We start from the raw sequence: 24,703 nt of genomic DNA, 5'->3' as shown, positions 1-24,703 counted from the left end.
AACTATAAGACAAAACGAATTTACGCAGAATCAATTTTTTCGTGTGTTCTTGAGTAATCTTAGGTAAAATCACTCGTAACAACAATATTTTTTAGAGTGTGACGTATCGGTTTGTCTCAAAACAATTTAAACATTATTTACATTTTCAAAAAAATAATAAATATATATTTTGAAAAATGAATACTGAGGCTAATAAGTATGATTTTTATCATCTCGATAAAGTTTTAAAAAGCTTTTCATTGATACCATTGTAGATAAATTGTGAATAAAGGACAAGTATTAATGACAGAATAAATTGTACACCATTGTTAAAATGTTTATTGTATTAATTTGATTAGCTATAGTTATGAACCATTATTTCTTTAAATGTAATATACATTTTTCACGTACGATTGCTATACGTCTATTTAATGGCAAGTGCGTATGTGCATATTCTTCTCGTGTTTATGTGCCCGTAGAAAATTATATAGGTAGACCTACTTTTCGTAGAAGTGTTAACGTTATACGTGCGTACTAATTATGCGTGGTGTAGTGGTTTATGACTACTGAGTTTAACACCTTTCACTGAACTGCAGCTATAACTGTTCTAGACTATTATTTCGGGCGCATGCGTCATGATTATTATTGTTATTTTAATCTCGTTTTAGTATCGTTTTAGATGGCTTTAATTTCCAAACAAAAGCAACCGGCTTTCTTGAGTCGATGACAGTCATGCAGTTGAGACTGCATAATATATAAGTTTATTTTTCAAAAAGTTTTATTATTTAATTTATATATTTTCCAATTATTTAATGTCGTGGTAAAAGGTGTAGACTAATTCATCGTATGACCTAGTTTAAGGTTTGTTATAATGTTGATTTTATAATTAATAACGAAACATTATTTTCAAATATATCATATGTTTGTGACGAAGTATTTAATATATAAATATATTTTAACAAAATACTGTATTAGATACATCCATTATCTGAAATATATTATAATGAATATATATAGTCATTGTGCAGTAATACTCCTATATACTAACTGCACTTAAAATATGATTATTATATTATGCAAATTAGAAATTAAGTTTAAAATATTGATTTTATTAGAAATATTCAAAACTAACAGTCTTCAAGTAATAATAAAAAACGTGAAATTTGGGCTAAAAAATATGAGATCTTTCGAACGAGAGTTATCGTTGAATACTTACGAAGTTACAATACAAATAAAAAATATGTATAGGTATAATAGATAGTATTAAATGTTAAATGTTTAAGTATAAATCGAAAAATCGACATGGTTGAATTTATTATACATACAATGATAATGGCGGTGACGATGCGACAAAACATGTAATTATGGTTTGTGCGGCACAAAATAAAAATTGACGACACTTTAATTTGTAATTTATAACAAAAGGAGTGATATATTATTATATTACAATATCATCACACTTTGTAGTTGTATAATATTTTGTGTTTGCTAGTTGTCACCAGAGATTTAGCAAACTCGATTTATGTCGCGTTATTTGTGCGTTGAACATTGTAGCACTATATATTATACGGTCGTATTAGAAATTCATCATAATCATCTGCGGCGATGGCGATGACCATCGGGGAAATATCTTTTAATCGCGACAACCCTATACCGGCGGCGGTGACCAACAAAATGAAATCGGAAACTCACACATACCCACGCATACCCGCAGTACACACGTGTGGAAAATGAAATGGGGACACAGTAATTCAGTGGACACCGGGGAATTGGTCGAATCGACATGCCGTTTCCACGTCGACGATTCGCCTGCACCGTCACCGGTCCGTTTTCTAATTAACTAGATTTACTGGAGCCTTTGATTTATGTGTTTTATTATAATTTAGTACGACAAAGTCTGTCGCCACGTATATAGTTCGTGTATTGCTGAACCGTCGCTATATATACATGCACCACTTGGGGTGTACTCGTAAATCGTATATATATATATATATATATATATATATACGAATCGAGTGCTGTAATCGCTTTCAAACAATTACAATTAAATTGTCATTTGTTTTGATATGGTTTTAAATCGAGGATAAAAATATTGACGAACTACTATATAATATCGGAGACACAGAAGACATTTTTTTCTTTCCACATAGTTAATTACCTATTTTGATATTAGGTGTTTTAACTATAAATTACTCATAATATTAATTCTCCCCTATCAATAAAAAAAAAAAGTTTAATCGATACTAAACCGTAATATTATTGACTTTGAAACGTTTTATTAAATCTGTCTAAGCACCTAGATAATATACCACAGTTTTTATTTATATGAAAAATGTACTTTAATAATTACACTTAAATTGTAATATTTTTATTTACATATAGTTTTAAATCAAGGATGTTAATTGATAATAATGATGAAAAACTAATTAAATATATATAATACGAAACATTTATTTTATTCAAAACCTAGAATTAACTACTTCAATATCAGCTGTTTTAATTAATTTACTCAGTTTACCAATACTTGAAACTTAAATTAATTAATGACTTATTATGTACTTAAATAACATCAAATTCTAAGGTATCTATAGATAATTTATTTAAATTTCAAATGAATGGGGTCGACAGTTGATATTTTGTCATTTATACTTATTTGTGAATATTTTATTTTACTCACAAAATTAGTTTTTTTTTATTTTAACATTGCAGTGTCATTTTCTTACAATGATTATGATTATAAATTATTTAAAAATAAAATATTTTCGTATATATTTAATATTATATACAACAACAATTTAAATACATAGAATTTAATTTGCCCACCAGCTGATTCACTAATTTAATTTTCTTATATTACTGTGCACAAACCGTATGTGCATGTTATTATTTGGAATAATTATTACACGGTATGTTTAATCTAACGGTATGAACCGTTAAGATATCGTATAGATTTGCTTACATATACAATATACAATTTCCACGATGTATCTCCATTTGAAATTGGACAGAAGGGACAGGTTTAATGGCCGTGGTCAACCCTTTTTCTTCCCTGGGGATGTTGACCTTACATTTTCCAATTTCATACTTTTGATTCAGGGATTCATTCGAGGGAATTTAACCGTATGTACATGCTCTTCTATGTACCAAACGAAAGGGTCTTATGAGTTGCTATTATGTACATAGATATTTTGTTCGTATAAATTAAAATTATGATATTTTGCCAAGTTTTTTACATGTATTTTATAAAAGGTTTTTAGGTAAATACTTATGGTTTAGTATATCCTTTTATATTGATCAAGGGATGAATAAATTATTGTTATAAACAATAATTAATATTTTATCGAATTAAAATTATAATTTAATTTCTGTAAAACAAAGTTAAGCATTAGACATTGAGTTGAGCATATTATAAATTGAAAAAAAAACCATGGCTTAATTCGTTAAAAAATTGGTATATAAAAATTTAGCCATTTTATGAACTCAATAAATACATTTTGAAACAATAAATTATGTATGATATATCAATAAATAGAACATCGCAGACGCAACGCGAATGTTATGTGCGAAAACACTGGGCACAATGGATTTCCTGATGTATATTTTCATATGTAGGGACACTATTCGTACACGACCATATTGAATTATCTGAGTAATTGGAGAAAAGTAATCTGGATTTTATTTTTTATTTTCGCCTATATATACTACATATAAGATAAATACCGGCGGCGCTGACATGCAATGTTGTTTAGTTAAGGTTTCAGTTGATTTATGATTTTCATCAGACGTACTGTGAATTTCCACAAAGTTTTATGAGGGCAGAATTTTGCTTGGGAAAATATATTAAACATTTGACACGTACACTATACCGAGTCCGAGGTAAAATAAGAATCCGTTGGGACAGATAAGGATGGATGGGACGAAGGAAGAGAGGTTATAGAGTACACATTTGCCGAAAGTCAACGTTTAAAAGGACAATACACGACAAAAGTAGGATTTCCCTCCCGCCGGGACCAGACAATTGCTCGGTGGACTATTTAAAGCCACCCCCAGTGTCGAATTTTCACGACATTTGAATATTCACGCATTTTGTACGTGCCCGAGTCGTCTAATTGAAAAGTTTCCCAGTCATCGCCTTTTCTCTTGGAATATTATTATTATTATTATTATTATTGAGGAGGACTCAAAGAGTCCATTAGTAAGGACGATTAAGCTCAGACGAACCGGGGCAGATGAACAGCCGATGTGTAACCACGTCAGCTCGGAAAAACTTTTTTCACCGGTCGTATTTCGTGGAATGTCTTAAACATTGTAGAATGTCATTTTCTTCGTTCATTTAAACAGTATTACCACATAGCATGATGTACCCGGGGTATATTATCTCTCGCGGCCGTGATGATTTTTAATGAAAAGAACAATGCCTCTATCGTAACATAAATCATTGATCAAACATTAAACATAATATTATATTATCAAAGCATTTGTAACTGTGTATTTTTTAATCATGACGAAATGGAAACACAATACCTACCTATCAAATAATCAGTTAACATTATAAATAATATCATTAATAATAGTGACTTTTTATAAATATTCCAAGACGATTAATTAGATTAATATTCAACAGATATACATTATTTTTTCCCTCGAATTTCTGATATACGCCGACAGAATAAAATAAAAACTAAATTTAGTTATCATTAAACCATGCATTTACAACTATGGTAGTTATAATATACAAAACTAATATAGTTATGTTGTATGTGCCATGTGCCAATTAATAATAATAGACAAATATTACTTCTTTTAGCTAAATGTTCAAATTACGTACCTAATATTAGATGTTCAAATTACGTACCTAATATTAGGCCGACGAAGCAAATGAGCTGAGGCAGCACTTTGTAAAATAATATTTAAGAACGTAAGCAACACAGTAGAAAGGGACAGTGCGGGTTTCGAGTGAGAGACGGTATATGTTTGTAAGCGATTCATATAGAGAGCCGTATTTTGTGTGTGTTTGTTTTATGTTTAATAAAGTTATTCAAAATAGTATTAATTATTCATCGATTATTTTGTGTACCATCGACAGATAGGTATACTACAGTTATATCTATGATTTGCTTATTATTTTTTCTTATACATTTTGCCTAGGTTTCTTTATTTTGAATGTAACGTGTTTCAGCACAAAATACGTCAATAATAAGTAGTACGGAGTACTAAACCGCCTTAATACACCTGTGAATTATTATTTATCATACGATTTTCGCACTCGTACGAAATAATAGTTTCGTTTAAAATATATGTCTTAAATAGAACTGGTTTTTTACGAGCTTTTTCTACTTTTTTATTATAATATTACAACACGTGCGGTATAATATTATTATTATTTTGTATTATCCACCCAAGTACGTATTAATGTTGTTTTTGTAATGATAATCGAAAAACGGTTCGACGACGATTGTGGTGATGAAGGTATAATCCGATAACGGAAAAGAAGGTGAAATAGATCTAGGCGAACGTGAGTGTTCCGATGACTTCAGAGATTATAATATGATTGGCCCGTAGGTTTTCGGAATTGTCCCGCTGACCCGTACGGTCCTGTGCATTCATTACGCATCTTATTAAATAAAAAAGTGGGGTTCGACGACCGGGTTTTTTAAAATTATTTTTACATTTTTACATACGCGTGTGTTATGACAAGTGATCGAATCAAGGTTTAAATGATGATGAAAGAGAGAAAAATAATTTTAAATAACTCTTATACATCATTCCATTGTAAAATCAATACATTCAACGCTCCACTCAAAATTTAAAATTCTTATAATTTTAACTATTGTTTTTGCCATAATAGGTGAAAAAAATTATGACAGAAGTAAAAGTTATTTGGTGGCAAAAGTCGAGTATTATATGAAATTTAAAATATTATATTATAGTGGACTTTGAATTCAAATACATTATTTCTCAAAATCATAAATAAAAACGTATAAATGTTAACCATATAAGATCCATCAATACGTAGGTATGTTTATGAATTTACTTTTATTGGATAATATTCGTATAATTATTAAATTGTATCAGCGAATTTATTCAACAATCACGACAATGGACTCAAAAAATACCAACTAAATAGTTTTTTTTATAATTATTAATTATTTATGTTTGGGAAGATAAAAATGTGTTATTTTTAACAGATTTTTTACCTTATTATTGTTTTACGTGTTTGGGCGCCGATCCAATAGTTGACGTGATGTTTAAATAAAGGAAAACGTAAGTGCCGATTGGCACATGTTTTAAGACCATAGTGGTGGTCCGTGAATGTTTATTTTGTATTCAACACGTGATGACCCACATAATTCAGTGGACATAATAATATCACGGCCAAGGGGGTCCTGCAGTTCATTCGTATTTCATATGACCACAATCTACGCAGCATGTTTTTTTATAGACAATTCAATACTTGTAGATAAATATTTTAAATTTTAAGAACAAACTTCAAAAAAAAAATTACTCTCCATAAAAATAAATTTAAAATTTAACAGTCAGTTAGGAGTGTAAGGTACAGAAACTCGGTCTTACTCGTTATTTATATTCTCTGAATTCAGTGAAGATTATAATATATTATACTTCAGTTGAATTATTGTTATAAATCTAAATCATTGACAAATAATTGAATATTTAAAAAGATGATTTTCAACAAGGAAATATGGATTGATTAAAATTATCGCATTTTGTGTTGTTTTTTCTTTATCTGGAAAATACACTAAGAAGGCAGACAAATCAGCTTCTCACGATGTAATATTATATTGATTTAAATAATTATCATATTTATAAAAGCTAAACATAAACACTTTAGTTTTACATCATTCAAAGGATTTTCCAAGTAAAATAATAAAAGACGTCATTATAATAATATAATTTCAATATTCTAAAATCATATTTCTATATTTTATATAATTCTTAAGTTGCATATGTATAATACATATAATATATAAACAATTATTTTATGATAAGCCAGGTGAAGAATTATATTAAGTAGCCGGGGACTCGGGAGTTTTGAATGAAAAAAACATCTATCGATGATGGCACTTTACGTCATTCAAGTGGTTAATTCTATTGGCTTATTGCATGACACTACATCATTTGCGTTTTAAACGTTTTCTGAGGTTAATATTTATTTGAAAATAAGATCTCTATTGTATTTTATAACAACTCATTGTTATCATTGTATATCTCTATATTTTTAATTTTATTGTTTGGTTAAATAGATTATTATAATTCTACTTAATTAAATAAATAATAAAACATCAAATCCAGTTAAAAAATATTGTAACTGTAAATTTTTTTAGACAAATCTTGATTTTAAAAACTCATTAATCGATAAACTATAATATGGTTCATTGGATTAGTTGATGTTTTGCATAACATGTTGAGATTAAGTTTTGATAACTATATTTTCAATATACCGCGAATTTGCGAATCCTCCCCTCTCCCTGTAACTAACGACGTATCATTACATGTCACTAAATCATTTAATCGAATATTATAAATAATATTATGACTTGACGCAGTTGACTAATAAATCTCCTCGAATAAAATGTATTGTCAGTTATGCTCCATTTGTGGATTAATCATTAATAAAGCATTAAACTGAGAATATAATAATAAAGTGTATAATATTATATTTCGGGCCCTCGTTATATTCGGATTTTTTTCGAGTGTATCCTGCCCGCGGAGAGCCAGAGAAACTTTCAATAAGAAGATTTATAGCGCAGAGGGTCCTGTAATACGTCTTAGTTGTTTTTATTTTTTATTTTTTTTACTTCCTGTTACACATAAAAGAATATATCGTATTTGTCGACAATAGTCAACTGTGGTCGGATAAAAAAAATAAAAAATAAATACATCTAATAGAATTGTACCAACTCGAGTTTTCAGAAATTTATCTACGTCAGGTGCTGACGTTCCCGCGTATCATATATGTTTTACGACTGTTTGCCGATATAAAACAAATGAGAAAACCGTAAAATGTGTCCGTCCACCCTCAGATATGTAGTGGATTGCTATTTTTTCCGACTAGGACTCTTGGTCGATATAATATTACATGAGTGGCGTCCCATATGTTATGACGGGAAAACTGTTTTAGCCGGCCACATAAAACTTCCCGAGCCCTCCGAGATAATGTCGACAACCCTAAGTATAGATACAACTATAGCTGCAGCGATATAACCGAATAGTTATTATTTCACCAATTTACCGATCGAAATTATTACCTACATAGCGTTATCTTACCACCTGGTTACTGGTTGCTGTCCGTTGTTAGCCGTGGGATACTCAAAAACCTATCCCGCCGAACGGACATTATAGGCAGGCAGTGTAATTTATTATAATCGAAATAACAACTGCCTGATTTATTATAACATAAGCCGTGCGAATATTATAATTGCCTGCTATACACGAGAGATAATAAATTCATAATTTATTACGATCTACTTTATGTTTTCAAATTAAAAACTGTTTTCGTTAAGCCCGAATTATATATTTTTGTTTTAATTTATTTATAATATGTAATAAACTAATAATAATAATACCTATTTAGTATCGCTTAGCATTGGCAAATTTAAATTATAAATAACATTGCTATTAACTTGAAATATTTTACATAATATTCGACATTTTGAATCATAATGATATGCATTAAAAAGAAATATGTTTTATTAGTTTTTATTTTAAACGCTGTGATATAAAAAAAGTAAAACCACGACCCACATGCAACTATAAAAAATTGCTATATTAATTTTGGGTTATCTTAATCGTTATAAATTTACAAATAAATACTTTTATTTTTTTTTTTATGATTCATAAAGTATGTAACTACTTACATTTAAATATAACCGTTGAGAATATCCGGTATTCCTTATTATATAAATAAAAATATGTAATAGTATTTGAAATAAACAAAACAAAAAAAGCCAAACGATGTTTGTGGAAAGTATCAATTATGGGTGAACCACGTGATTCACGAATATAACGAAACCATGTTGATCTTCAACATAATATTCTACAACAACAAAAAATAAACATTAAACTAAACGATTATTGTGTTCTAAGGAATCCGTACAATGAAAACGAAAACTTGATCCTTTGTAATCCAATGCTATACGATTTGCAAACATTATATGCCCCTTTTCTTATTCAATGGACTATATATTTTACATAAATATATAGGTACACTGGCAAGCATCAATGGTACTTTATTTTTATTACACTTGCAAACAGTAATACCCATTCAAAAAGTGACATTGATTGTTGTTATGTTATTAAGAAAATAAAAAAACTAACGAGCAATCAGTATAATAATACAATGGCATAAATAAAAATATACCTTATATAATCAGTGACATATTGAAGATAATTATGATATCATATTATAATATAGTTATAACGTAAATTCTTTATTGAAAAAAAATTAACATAGGTACTATGGAAAATGTATACTATATGAATACAAAACATTTTACAATTAGACGTGTTCATTAGTTATTTTTTAAGAAGTAGATCGAACCGGTGTATAGTTGCTTAGTATAATATATTTTAATCTTTTGTTTTATTTGATACGAAAAATATCGCTTTTATTTATGTTGTTTGTATATACGCGTTTTAACAGAAGTTAGCCCCAACCCATTTAAAAAGTTACATAATTAGTATTGTTACTTTGTAAAAAAATAAAAAAAATACGAGTCAGTGTAATACAATTGCGTAAACAAATATATAACTAATAGGTAACACAATATAATTTACTATGATATAATATATTATCTAAAATGTAAAGATAACATATTACTATTTATATATTATAATATACTAGAAACCATTGGAAAATACTCTGAATGCTAAACATAATTTTTATTCTTTGGTTGTATTTTTTTTTTTTTTTTTTTAATGATATAAGTAAGACCGTTGTGTGCTTGCTAAGTAATAGTGTATTTGATACGAAAAAATATGGTTTTTATGTATGTTTTTTGTGTGTACGCGTTTTAACGTTCTCGGCGACAGTAATCTGTTTAATGGAAAGTTGTCTACAGTATAGTGTTAGATGCCCGTCGCAACCCTTCGGTAAACCGCTTTTAAATAAAACTACCTGCCCCAGGGACTTATCGTTCCCCAACGTCCAATTATTTATTTTTGATCCGCCATTCCACCGTACTATATTATATAGCTTTGTGTTCGTATAAAAATATATAACGTTTTTTTTCCTTTCTTTCCGAACCGTCTAATTGCCGGACGATTTGCTCCGGTGTCCGAGGGAAGAGTATATATGGATATCCCGCTGCGAACACGAGTATAAGATGGCCATTAAATAGCGTTCAATGGGGGGGAGAAAAAAAAACGCAATGTTTTTAGTACACGGGCGCACCTTCCATATTGTATCGGGTTTCAATTACTATATTTTTGTGGTAAATGAAGGAAACCCTCGGCGGGACAGCGATGACCAAATAATAATATCTGTCGGCGCAGTTTATAATGATGTGAGAAGTGTACATGGTTTTTTCTTCATTTTTGGCGCATGACAGTGAAGAGGAAGTGTGAAACGGATGGGATGTACACGCGTGTCGCAATACAACGGTGGTTTTTATGGTTAACGAGCAATAGGGTTGTTATCGTTTTAGAAATGTATTGAATAAAAAAAAAGAGATGAAAAGGTTTGGAGGTACCCATTACCCATACTTTGAGTCCGGTGAGGTAATGTTTTGTAGATCTGGACAAAAGCAAAATCTAAAAACATACAAAAATAAACCTATTTGGCTTATAACTAAATAACGCAGGAAAGGTTACTCTACGAGTGTTCCGGCTGGTTTCTAAGTGTGCTTTAAGATTATACAGCGTTTATAACCTGCACACAGTTTGAAACACAATTTTACAACCTATATACTTTTGTACGAATTGTACCTACCTTTAATTTAAATATTAACTAGTTATTATACATATTATTAATTATTATACTTATACACCGAGTATGCACATTGAGAAGATCTGTCACTAAACCGTTATATATACTATTTATAAGAATCTGATTAAGTGTATTTATAGTTTTTTGTTTTAGAATTATAAACTAAATAATTTTTTTAATCGAAAAACTGAAAAATAATTATATAAAATTGTAATTATGTAGCTATTGGTAATACTAAAGAAAGTACGAGAATAGGGATATAACTTTTCGAACAAATACGTTTAGAAACCTAAAACACAACAAATCGTTTTAAATGTTTAGTTATGTCCATCAAATAATTGTAAATATAGGTATATATGTATTATTATGGAAATAAATATACATTTATTTCAGGATAAAATAAGGTATGTTAAATTTCCTCAAATGGGATGTTAATTTATTATGCGTGAATCATGTCTTTTTTCTTTCTTACATCACCATATTTATTTCATGTTCGGTATATAGTATTATCACATGTAACAGATTGTGTAATAAAACATTTAAAATTAAGAAATGAGTCATACGTAACATTGAATTTGGCTCAAGCGTCAAGTACGATTTTAATTTAGAAATAATGTATTTAATATAATAGTGTACATTGAAATACACATAGTTGAATTATGCTGGAATTTTAAATAAATAATACAAAAATTAAAAGTTGTCATTATGTCATTACCAGAACGGTTTTAATTTATAAACCATAACAATGGAGATAATTACTTTGAATAACGCAAATGCATAATATACGTTAAAATATTTTAACATTTTATGCGTAAGTCAATATATGATGCAAAAAGAACAATCCACGATGATTGTACGCAACTGCCTTTTTTAAGACTGATAATAATATACAGTAATATTAAATTTTCTCGAAATCTGATGGAAACTCTTTCTGGAAGAGAGATGGTAAAATATATGTGATTACTGTTTTTTGTCACTAGCTTCTATTGTCCCGACAAAAGAAACAATAATTATAATATCGTACATAGCTATACTGTAGTTATTACGAAGTCACGCGAGTCTTCTTATCCACGCATACAATCTCTCACCCTTTAGGTAAGTACGTCGAATCGCTACTTACGATTATAGGAATTTTACGTGTCGCAATTCCATTAACAATGTCAGCCGGACAATTATTATCATAATGGTCGCGTTAAATTAAAGGCACAGTCCATAAATCAAGTGACCCCGGTCGGATAATCTGCAGGACGACTTTTTTTCGCTATTCCCCTTCCTTCCTTCCTTCCTTCCCTTCAACGAGGATTTGATATACAAAACAAACATTTATCGCTGACCATTGTCACCCCCCTCCACTCCCACGGGGGCTGCAGGACGCCGTTTAAAGCCAATCATTAATAAAGCTTAAGATAGCGCCTGTTCCGCCGCTGGCTGTAGTAAAAGGGTCGATGATAGTGCCGCCGCCGCCGACATGTTAATTTATTTCGTATGCAAATGTCCTGCGCTGCAGGTATAATTATAGGCGATTAAAACCGGACTTTGTTTGTATCCCTTTGCGACGGATTCACTACGTGACAATTACAAACGCCGCTGCACGCGCATACACACACTTGCACGTATATATGCATCATATACACGTGCACCGCCATTATTAAAGTAGTATAGATGTGTATATTGTATACACGCGGGAGGGGGTTAACCGTCAAACTTTGGAATTCTTCGGCGGAAATTAAATTTTCCGGACTCCGGAAACTTTGGCCACTAGCAAAAACGACGGCGATAAGACTGAAGCTAACAAAGACCATCATCATAATTAATGAATGTATATATTATATTATTTAGCGACTTCCAGCACGAGTGAAAGACGATTATAAAACAATTGTTGTTCCGTCGTTGTCCGCAGTATAGTACGATCAACAGTCATTATAATTGAAGACGAAGTTTTTGTCATAAACGATCATGTTCATGTCATCGTATGCCATCATCACGTGTTCGCGCACACCTCGCCGTGACCTACAGGTCGTTTATGTTTTGACACAAAATTAAACTGCACTCGACCATTGAATGCTGTTGATATCTAAAAAGTTTTATTAGCCAACTGCAGGTTTATTCAAAGTCCCCGCGGTTGACAGAGAAATAGTAACGACAGGTAAAATACCTCCTACTTCCGGACCTTACAAACGGTCATTGCGTATTTTATGGTAATACACGTGTGGTAGGCGGGTATTATAGACAGTGAATTCGTTTGAATAATATTAACGACTAAAAGCGGATTTTAATTAAATCTCATAAGTATATCGTGGAGTATGTCTTATATATCGTAATATTATCATACCATGGATTAACACTTTTGATGAAGTTTGATGGATGGGAGAAAGGAAGGAAATATTATACATATACTGTTATGTATTATAAAAGTACCTTCCATTCTGCAGCCGTTGTTAACGATTAAGTGGAAATGTATACTATAATACTACATATATATATATATATATATATATATATATATATATATATATATATTGTGCATATATGAATTTCGACGACGGGCTTCCAACATATGCATGTTTACACGAAAATACCCTCGCTGATACGCACTTAAATACCTCGTGGTCTCGGCTTATAAATTAATTAGCGTCGCCACCGTCGTCGCTGTTAGGTCCGACGACCTACTTCCACCGCGCGCACAAAAGGGTCTTTTGAATACAAACACACCAAACGCACTACACTACACTGCGTACCTACTGTAAAGGATTTATAAGGAGAAGGGACGTCCTGGTATAGATCCTCGTCGTCCTTTTTGCGAAAGAGGACACACGTTTAATACCGCCGGTTTGACGTGATAATGACACGATATACCGAGACTAAACTCAAAACGCCGCCGGAAGTTTCACACTCATACACACACACACACCTATGCGCGTTCCAATGTATAGAGGATTTAAATGCAAATACTGCGCGTGTGGGTATACTATTGCTAAGCTTCCGCAAATGACCACCACCCACCCGACGACAATGACGCTGACAACTTAATGCTTATAATTAAATACTCGCCCGGTGGGTGCGGAGGGTGGACGATGCCCGCGGGCTTATAACATATACTATAATATTCTCTTATCGCCGCCCGCGGACTCGTCCCTTTTCGCGCGCAGAAACTACTCCGACAAGAGGTGACTGCCCATTAGCGTAATGGACCGGACGCCCCGACTCTCGGTAATAATAATACGCATTTATTTAATGACCCAAACACATAGGTTTTTGTCTTGACATATTTTCTCGCTGAATTTATATCGATTTTCGTTAACAAAATCACATATGCAATAGCCTTAAAGACTCTGTGGCGTTCTAAAAAGTATTTACAACTGTTCATAAACGTTTCATATAGGTTTGGCTCTACTACGTCGCTTTATTGCACGCGTGTCCTTTGGCCTCTGCACAATATCACGCACCCATATGTTTAGAATCGCGAATGCTCGCAAGGCTGACGGTTTTAGATTTGATCACGTCAAACGACAAAACCAAAATCCTTCTATAACTTACACCTGAATTAAAATCACACAAAATATATTGACATATTGTATTATTATCTACATTCCTTACACGATAATCATATTTTAATACATTTAAATTTATGCCTGTGTAATTATTATGTCATATAATATAATATGTTATGTTGCATATATATGTATATATGTGTTCAGGTGGATTTATTGTTTGTCTTTTTCTTAAACGTCGTCATAAATTATAAATATGAACTTTAAGTAAAGTTTTTATTTTTCAGAGTTTAAATCATGTTGTATAAAATCATATACGACAGTTACAATATTAAGCTGTGGACAAACTAATCATGAGCATCATATACTTAAAAAACTCACAAACACACACACACACACATAATATAATAATGCCCTACGTAATGTCCAGGAAGATTAAATACGAGTGAAAACTTTGGCAATAACTTAAAGAGCGCACAAAACAGTTTTCAAACTCGTATTAAGTCGACTGGCACAAACCTATTACCTCGCGAGTGTCTTCATATTATAATACTGCGCGATGCACCTCGAGAACGGGAACAGAGTGCTGTGTAATCGAATGGAGAGATTACCGTTCGTTATACCGGTAAAAGACATCATGCGTCGTCTCGTAGTCTGCAGTAAAGAGTTTTAATATTCCCCCGAGGTGTGGGGGAAGGGTGGTTGACGCTAGAGCATCGTATCGCATACATGTGTTTAATGTACAGCAGTAATACCCGTGTGTGTGTGTGTGTGTGTAATATGAAGGATTAAAATATGAGCTTTTACTCGCAGCAGATATATAGAAAAAGGGTTACTAAAAACAGTGATGGGGTTTGCGCTTTGTAATGATAATCCTTCGACGGGGGTTTTGTTTTCTAACGAACTGAAACACTACTGTGGTGACGAAATGTGCCGCTAAACACGCGGTGTATATATAACAATATACAACTGTATTATACGAGACACTAATCCGGTGGTTGCATTCCGTTTTTCCCAAAGTACGCGCGGCCTTTCGGGAAAACGAGGAGGTACCATAATAATTAAGGTATATGCATATTATAATTATTATATTGTCTGTAACGTACAGTATAAATAACGGGTGGGCTAAAATTAAATTGTTTAACGACACACACACACACACTGCAATGCTAAGACATAATGATATATGTACGTCATATTTTTCGTTTTGCAAATATATTATGATATTATTTAGATTTCATATCAACATTTTCTGTGCTCTGAACGATGCTTATGCCCGGAAATTGTTCCCAAGAACTAAATTTATGACATGAGACTTTTTTTTATTACCTATTATTAAGAATAAGGTTTCAACAGCTATTAGTTCATTAACCTACGGTTACGTATACAATATTAGTAATGGATACTTTAGTTATGATTGTGCGTTACATGATTACAAATTAAGTGATACAGTATATTATATATTTACATTATATCTGGTATGAATAGATTTAGCTTAATGTTCAAATTTTTGTGTCGATGCCAACGGATTTGAAGAAGCTATGGATCAGGTGAGTGTTGTGTTCTCCAAGTGCTTCCACCATTGAAGAAGGTTGTTTGAGGATGATTCTTGCATTGACATATATAGAGCAATCCAAGACTGTGGACATAAGACTTATCAGTAACTTGTTTTAATACTTTCGAACTTGTGTACTTATATAATAGTACTTACCTACCGCACTTGTTGGCAACAAGTTGTTGCGCATTATATTTTTTTAAATATAAATTCCCTTTAAACTATAGGTTAGGAGATAATTAATTGTATTGTTTGAAAAATAAATTGTTTTAACAATATAAACATAATTATTGTTACACTTGAATATAATATCTTCATATTGCCTATTTATAAACAGTCGCATAAAATGAATTCGCGCTAAAAGAAAGTAAACACATGTAAAGTTGAATTGAGTGCATATTATCATTATTCTAAGATAAAACTTAGACCATAATAATATTGTTTACGTTACCTATGTTTTTTTTTTTTTTTTTTTAAAGCACGTACATTATTGGTCTTATAATGTGAAATAATATTAGAGGTTTTTGAACCCTGCAACAATCGCAATTATTTGTTTGGGACATTGTTCGGAACATGTGGTTTCTTTAAATAACTATTAATAATGTTGTTTTATTATTATTATTTTTTACACTCGGTTGCGTTTGTCAACTTGTGATTTTTTTTCACACGCGCATATACAATTTTTTAATTATACACGTTGTTTTGTTGATCTTCTGTTAAATCGTACTATTTATTACTACGTTAGGTTGCCGTCGCGACACGTGGGTCCAGTGACGGGTGTTGGCACGCCACACTTTACAGTTGTGGTACGATATGATGTCACCGTCGTTTGGTTTTATTTTTAATGGATACACGTTGAATTCATTAGTTCTATTCGACACCTTACGTTGTGTAATATATAATATACGCTATAAACATGTCCAAAATAATGGTAGTCTAACAAAAGGTCCATGGTAAAAAAAAAAAAGCTTGAAGCATAAAAAGTCCAATAGGTACATCGTACATAAAATTAGGTCGAAGGTAAATAATTACAATGTGATGCACAATATTAGTGTTCCACTTCATATTATTCTAAATTTTAATTAAATGATTTACTTGAAAAAATTAACAACTAATATTCCGGTCCGACAGCAATAACACGCTTATTATTATTATGTATCATATTGTATAATTTGTCTAGAAAACATATTTGGTCATTTGTGGTCATTGTAGCCTGTAAATAGAAGTACATAAACTTAGATTAAAAGGTATAATTTGAGATACAGTACAAAATAGTAAACACACACATGAATTTGTGACATGAATATTATTTTATTATATCCCTATAATACCTCATACTATAATATAGCTTTTTTCAATAATGTTTATAATCGGTAAATCATCACTTTTATCGTGGGTATACAAATACAAAATCATAATGAAGATTTAAGAAAAAAAAAAGTAATCACGTATAATATTTCAATAAAATATAGAACATTAATTGAATTATGTAACATTTTAGTACATATAAGTACCTATATATAAAGCAAACATAGTTCTTTGTATGTTTTTTCTAAAAAACATAAGTTCTTGAGTTTTATTCAATTAATCATGTCGCAAAATATTGTATTAATAAATATATGTTCTTAAATACCTGTATTTACTCATTTTTCATTTATGGGTTTAGAACATTTACCTAGTTATTTTTAAGGGAGAGAATTCAAAATTTCGTGAAAATCTATAGAAAATTACAAAAAAGTAGTTTATTAAATCAAATTACTTAAAAAAATTTGGATAAAAAAATGCCGAAATTATTGTAATAATGGGTTAAATTGGCTATTTTTGCAATATTTAAATTAGGAGCACTCGTATTCAGTCGATACGATAATACGTAATATACATATACGTACTCAAGTTAAAAACTAAACAGCCTATTCTCCCAAACAAACTTTAATTAAAGTAAATGCTGTTATAATTCATAATCCAATGAATAGATCATTTTTAGATATATTTTATGTTATAATATGTGTAGGAAGTATCATTTATTGATATGATGTATAATTTGTGGTGGACTACCAAAAAGTCCGAGGTAAAAAAGTCCTAGGAAAAAAAGTCTGAGTAAAAAAGTCCGAGGTATAAAAAGTCCGTGGTCAAAAAGTCCGAGATATAAAAAGTCCGAAACATAAAAAGTCCGATATAGGTACGTCATATAATTAGGTAAAAGGAAAAATTAATACTTAATTTAATTAAGAAATAATTTAAATATATAATTATTTTTTATTTGTACGATTAATTATTTTGATTGTTTTATATTTATTTATATATTATAATTATTATCATTGTTTTTTTTTTATGATATAATATTATACCGGATTCTTTTATCTCGGACTTTTTAGGCTTAGGACTTTTCTACGGCGAACTTTTCATGCCTCAGACTTTTTTGCCCAGACATTATTTCTTAGGACTTTTTTACTTCGGACTTTTTTTCCACGATTCATAATTTTTACACAGCAAAAATGGTGAAAAAACAACCATTATTTTATATTTGTTAACACGCCATCAAACAAATCATCTACATTTAAAGCTTTAGAGTGACCTTGGAAATTATTTTGATACAAGACAGACATGACGTTGTGTCGTTGTATAATATTAAATGGTAGATAAATTGTATAAGTACAGTGAATTTATGTCGGTCCGTAGACCACGAAGAGTTTAGTCGAAATAGTTCAAGTGCAATCACATTGTAGGCAAATCTCTTCTAGCGTAAAAAAAAAAAAGAATGCTAATTTTGTAAATAATATTGTGTAATTTATACGGATGATTCATTTACGTGCGGCTTTACTATAATATACGAACGATAATGTCAACCCTATAATAATATTATAATAGGTCTTCTCGCGCTTATAAAATTGCACGTGTGCGTTAAACCACTTTTTTTCCAGGCACTTCACCGAGCCGGTTGATGAATCATCAATGTTTGTGCATGTGTGTGCGATGCGAAGAAATGCCTAGCCAGTGTGTCAGCGGCGGTGTTTCAGACGTTGCCGCCGTTGTAAAAATCGTACGCACACAATATACAATAACAATATATGTATGATGTGTATAAACATAATATAATGATATATAGATATATAGTATAATAACAGTGCACCTGTTGAAAGGGACAGTGTGTGTAGAGTGAGTCACTCTGCTTTATGTATATATTATATGGTTTAAAGTATATACTTTATATACATAATATACATGCTTATATATATATATATATATATATATATACATATATATGATAGACATACCTTGTTGTGTATATTTAGGTACCTAACTAAATGCATTAGGAGAAATATCATTATAATGATATATGCGATTGGAGGAGGCGGTTTTGGTACTAAAAGTAAAAGGAAAAAGATCAACCATTCCGAGAAAAGCAAAAAAACGATAAATAAATTATAACAATATTATATATTATAGTGACTCCTTTCCTCCCCTCCCCCGGACATCTATAGCTAACCCCATCACCAGAACCCATGAGATAGATGTTGTATAGGTCGGCCAAAGTTGTTTCAGTATGTTATTATTTCGTAGACGATCACGTTTTTTTTACACTGTCTAAAAATGAATAATTATTGCCGTAATATGATCACCGACTACGTAGGTTACTATCGGCGATGATTCACCAAGTCTGTTTACTTTTTGATTTTAGTTTCATTATTTTTAATCCTTAACGTAAGATAGAAATCTCATTCGAGCAATGATGTAATACTATTTTTACCACGGTACACGTTATTTAGAGTATATTTATAATGTATACGTAAAATATTTTTCTAGTTACAGTCTGAATTCATCAAAAATATTATGGCGTTGGATCGTTGGAAGGCCGTTTTTTCGTATTTATTCAAACCATTATAACAATAAATGCAAACTTTTTTCTTGAATTCTAAATTAAATATTATTTTTATTTCAAATGTCACTCAATCAACAGAATTTGGGTTGAGGTCTCAGATGTGTCGTATACATTTTGTTGTCGACTACCATGCCTTACCACTGCGGTGTCAACCAATGTAGAACTTCTAAATAGGTCAATAAAGTGTAATCGACTATGATTCACCATGTATGTTGCTTACATTGGTTTTGATTATTTTTTTAAACTCTGACAGTGGCGCCGAACCCTATATTAAGGTCGGGCCATAGCCCGACATATTTTGAAAATTTAAGAGATAGGGCCGCTTCATATTGACCATTTTCCTCTCCACGGTATGCCATTTTTCCCGATATTAAGATGTTGGGCCTCTTGAAATATTTTTCGCCCTACTAGATTTTTAGGACTTTGGTGCCACTGTTTATATCATATAATTATTTTAACATTTTTCGACTTACACCTATATGGCATTATGGCCATATTTATAGCCATAATATCTTGAGTGGGTCAGAAAGAGAAAACAAATTCGCTGACATTAATCACAACATGCATTCATCATCACGATAATTATTATAATATTTTAATCACCAAAAACTCTTATTATTTGAATGTTATAAAATCAATGGTTAATGGTTATACAGGGTGTCCAGCGAAGATTTACCCATATTACGATATCTCACGAAATAATGGAGATATCAAAATTCTGGTTTTATAATAAGATTCACAGGGTTAAGAACTACAATTATTTTATTTTTAAATTAATTTAAATGTTTTTGTAAATAATTTAAAAAATATAATTTTTTATTTAATTATTTCCAAAAAAATTAAAGATAACCATTTTGTAGAATTTATTTTTCTGAAAATATTGACGTTTCAAAATTTTATCTCCATTAATTTCTTGATTTTTGATATTTTTTCTAGTTTAGAAGAAATAAAATATGATTATAAATTTATTACTATTAGGAACACGGAAAGTATTCAGCCGACCATATGGGAATGCGCGTGCCGCGGCGAGTCACATGTTTGATAATATTATGGTGTTAAATAATTTGCGACTTTTCTCGAAACTAAAAAAAAATATTAAAAATCAGGAAATTACTGAAAATGAAATTTTGAAACGAAAATATTTTCAGAAAAATAAACTCTACGAAATGGCTATCTTTAATTTTTTTTGGAAATAGTTAAATATATTTTACTTTTTTACCAAAACATTAAATAAATTAAAATATGAAACAATTGTAGTTCTTATCCCTGTGAGTTTTATTACAAAACCAGAATTTCGATATCATCACTATTATTTCGGGAGATATCGCAATGGGTAAATCTTCACGGGACACTCTGTATTCAACGTCGAATTGATTTTCTTCAATGTCATCTCAGTGTAACAAACCGTAACTTTCGTGTCATTTTTTTTTTAACTATCAACGGTTCCTAAATTCCTATGTAATATACAAAACAACCAGTAAATGATAAAACAGTACTATAGGATCGTATCGTAATGTATGAAATAGGATTTTTCGAAAATATTAATAATTATTATTTACTATCCATACTATTGATTTTATAATATACAAATAAATTGGACCACAGAAGTTTTTGGTGATTAAAATTTGTCATATTCTTTATTAGACCTATCGGATGATAGCATAATTTTAATCAACAAAACTCTTATGGTCCAACTTATTTGTATATTATAAAATCAGTGGTTATACGTAACTGTTCAACGTCTAATTGATTTTGTTCAATGCCTGATTAGTGTAACAAACCCAATAATCTGTCATTCGTGTTATATTTTCTTAACAATCAACGGTTCCTACATTGTTATACAATATACAGAAAAGCCAGTAACTGATAAAACGATACAATATGTACGAAATTTGATTTTTTCAAATATATTCTTTTCTAACGTTTTCCTGAGAAAATTGTTAATTGTTATGTTAAAAATAATATTTTCGAAAAAATCATACTTCATACATGTTGTATCGTTTTATCAGTTACTGGTTTTCTGTATATTGTATAACAATGTAGGAACCGTTGATTGTTAAGAAAATATAACACGAATGACAGATTATTGGGTTTGTTACACTAATCAGGCATTGAACAAAATCAATTAGACGTTGAACAGTATAACATATAACCACTGATTGTATAATATACAAATGAGTTGGACCATAAGAGTTTTGTTGATTAAAATTATGCTATCATCCGATAGGTCTAATAAAGAATATGACAAATTTTAATCACCAAAAACTTCTGTGGTCCAATTTATTTGTATATTATAAAATCAATAGTATGGATAACAAATAATAAAATGAAATATGATTATTATGGTCGATGTCGGCGCATTTATTTTTATCTGAAGGTCCAAAACGCAACATGGAACATTTATATCTTTACAATAAAGATTGATGAATCATTTTTGTAAGCATAAAATGTTAAATGTTTCACTTTGGACCTTCAGATAAAAATAAATGCATTGACGACCTTTTAAAACCTTAACTAAAAATATACGATTATTAATTTAAAATTTGTATTTAAAATATGATTATAGACGAATATATTTAAAAAACACAACCAAATAAGCGTTTCCAAAGTGAGCGGCGTTTGGGCTTAGCTTCGGGGGTAACTATATCTGACACAGAACCCACAAGATCACAGCTGGAGTTTTTCACGTCTGTTCCAACCGGGCCACTGATTTCTTCGATTGGCAAAGACGCTTGCTGCTGTAATTCATCTGCACACCGGGGTGAATCCATCAATATCTGTTCGTGTGTGTTTGAAGTCAAACCGATATCGACTTTATCACCCACGGAATCCGTTTCCACATCGGGAGTCAACATTGAAATAAAACACTCGTACGGTGGAACTTTAAGGTCACAGTGGAACTGTTTCACGTCTGTTCCAACCGGGCCACTGATTTCTTCGATCGGCAAAGACGCTTGCTGCTGTAATTCATCTGCACACCGGGGTGAATCCATCAATATCTGTTCGTGTGTGTTTGAAGTCAAACCGATATCGACTTTATCACCCACGGAATCCGTTTCCACATCGGGAGTCAACTGTGAAACAAAACACTCGTACGGTGGAACTTTAAGGTCACAGTGGAACTGTTGCACGTCTGTTTCGAACGGGCCACTAATTTCTTCTACTTGGGAAGTCATTTGTGGGCCTATAGGTTCAAAGTCGGACTGTTGAACGTCAGTTTCAATCGGGTCGTTGAACTCCTCTACTTTCAATGTCGTTTGCTGCAGAAAATCCTCAGGAAATTGGGGTGAATCCGTTAATACCGGTTCCTCCATGACTGGTAGCGAACTAAAATCTAATTTATCACCCGCGGAATTCGTCGGCTCGACGAGTATGCCAGAACTAGAACGCCGGACCTTGACATCACCACAACAAAACAATTTTCGGAAGAAATGCTTGGTCCTTTTCCAAGCAGATCGGCACTTTGGCTTGGCCACAGTGGTTATTGAATTTGCATCATCGGATCCCTGAATTATGGGTTCCTGCGGAAAAATAGCGTGTGTTTATAAATACAAATATAATATAACTTTATAATATAATATAATATAACAAATACCTCATTTATACTGGAATTTGGCATCAAAACACAACTTGAGGACTGTTGTACCTCGATACCATGCATTTCTACAGCCGGTCCACTTAACTCCTCGATCGGAAAAGCCGTATTTGGCATCAACTCGTCCGCGGATCGGCATGAGTCAATTACGTCCGGTTCCTGTATCACGATTTCTCCGGTCACGTCATTTTTCAGATCTGCAGGAGAACTGTCCATTACGATCGCCTCGGTGGATGCTGTAATACTCTGTTCAACAATGCTCGACATGATATTATAATTAATAGTAATAATTAACTGGTGAGTAAATTATTATAATATTATAGACAAAATAAAACTTTTATTTTTTTGTGCACACGCTAAGACAGCCAAAGATATAATGAATAATGAAATAAGACCATAGTATAAATTAAACAGTTTATTATTCTCAATGGCAACTATATCTTAGCAACTTTTATTTATTTATTTAAAGCAATATTTTGATATTTATTAAAATAAACAAAAAAATGAAAATAATCCAAAGCTATTTTATATTGAACAATAAATTTTCTAAGACATTCAATAAAATATATGTGGTGTGTATATTTTGGTACCATTATAATATTTTATGTGTCTTAATATCCAGCCATAAAATGTACAAGCTTCATCACTGATGTATTTAGAAGTTAAACTATATTATAAAAACCACTATGTGTATAATAAAATATATCATTTATTGATTATCTATTAGTGGAATATTTCAATATTATATGCAGTTATGCATATCATTGCATATCATTGCATATTATGCACGTTAAAAGCTATTTCCTACCCTGGTGGCTAGCATCCAAATTTTCAATTTTTTTTGATTTTTTAACTATTAATTTTACTATGATTTATAACAATCAATACATCCATATGTTTAGAATTTGAACCTCGATATTTTCCCCTAAACATTAAATTATTCACTACCTGTGGGTGAAGAACATTGACAAGAAAACTGAAAAACGTCTTGAATATCTCACTGTATGTCTGTAAAATCATATCTGGTTTCACAACCAGGATTAGATAAATTAAATCCAAAAAGGTTATAAGAAATCAATAATATTTTTTAATAATTTAAATGTACTTCAAAATAAACCTTATAGTTTACCTAATTTACCTAAGTTTTACTAAAGTTATATGTGCAAACAATACAAATTATACTAACTACGAAGTATAATCAGCTATAAATACTTAATAAAATGTAACAAACATTGTCTTGTATGATATTTATTTTGAG

The 24,703-nt window shown here is 30.9% G+C and overlaps 1 protein-coding gene across 1 annotated transcript; it reads right to left on the bottom strand.

Moving 5' to 3' along the window:
* Window positions 1–22,426: 22,426 nt before the first annotated feature.
* On the bottom strand, window positions 22,427–23,908 carry LOC149055354 (uncharacterized). The gene is made up of 2 exons (XM_089229546.1): window positions 23,446–23,908; window positions 22,427–23,371 (listed from the first exon to the last, which is right to left on the bottom strand). Exons 1-2 carry the CDS (start codon window positions 23,710–23,712, stop codon window positions 22,427–22,429), a joined length of 1,212 nt encoding a protein of 403 aa, XP_089085672.1. The 5' UTR covers window positions 23,713–23,908.
* Window positions 23,909–24,703: the final 795 nt, after the last annotated feature.

The sequence above is a fragment of the Diuraphis noxia genome, unplaced genomic scaffold (assembly GCF_037042655.1).
Source record: "Diuraphis noxia isolate RWA-SAM2 unplaced genomic scaffold, SU_Dnox_SAM2 contig0005, whole genome shotgun sequence".
Taxonomy (NCBI): Eukaryota; Metazoa; Arthropoda; class Insecta; order Hemiptera; family Aphididae; genus Diuraphis; species Diuraphis noxia.
The sequence above is the reverse complement of the archived record's forward strand: the minus strand, read 5'-3'. Positions and strand labels throughout refer to the sequence as shown.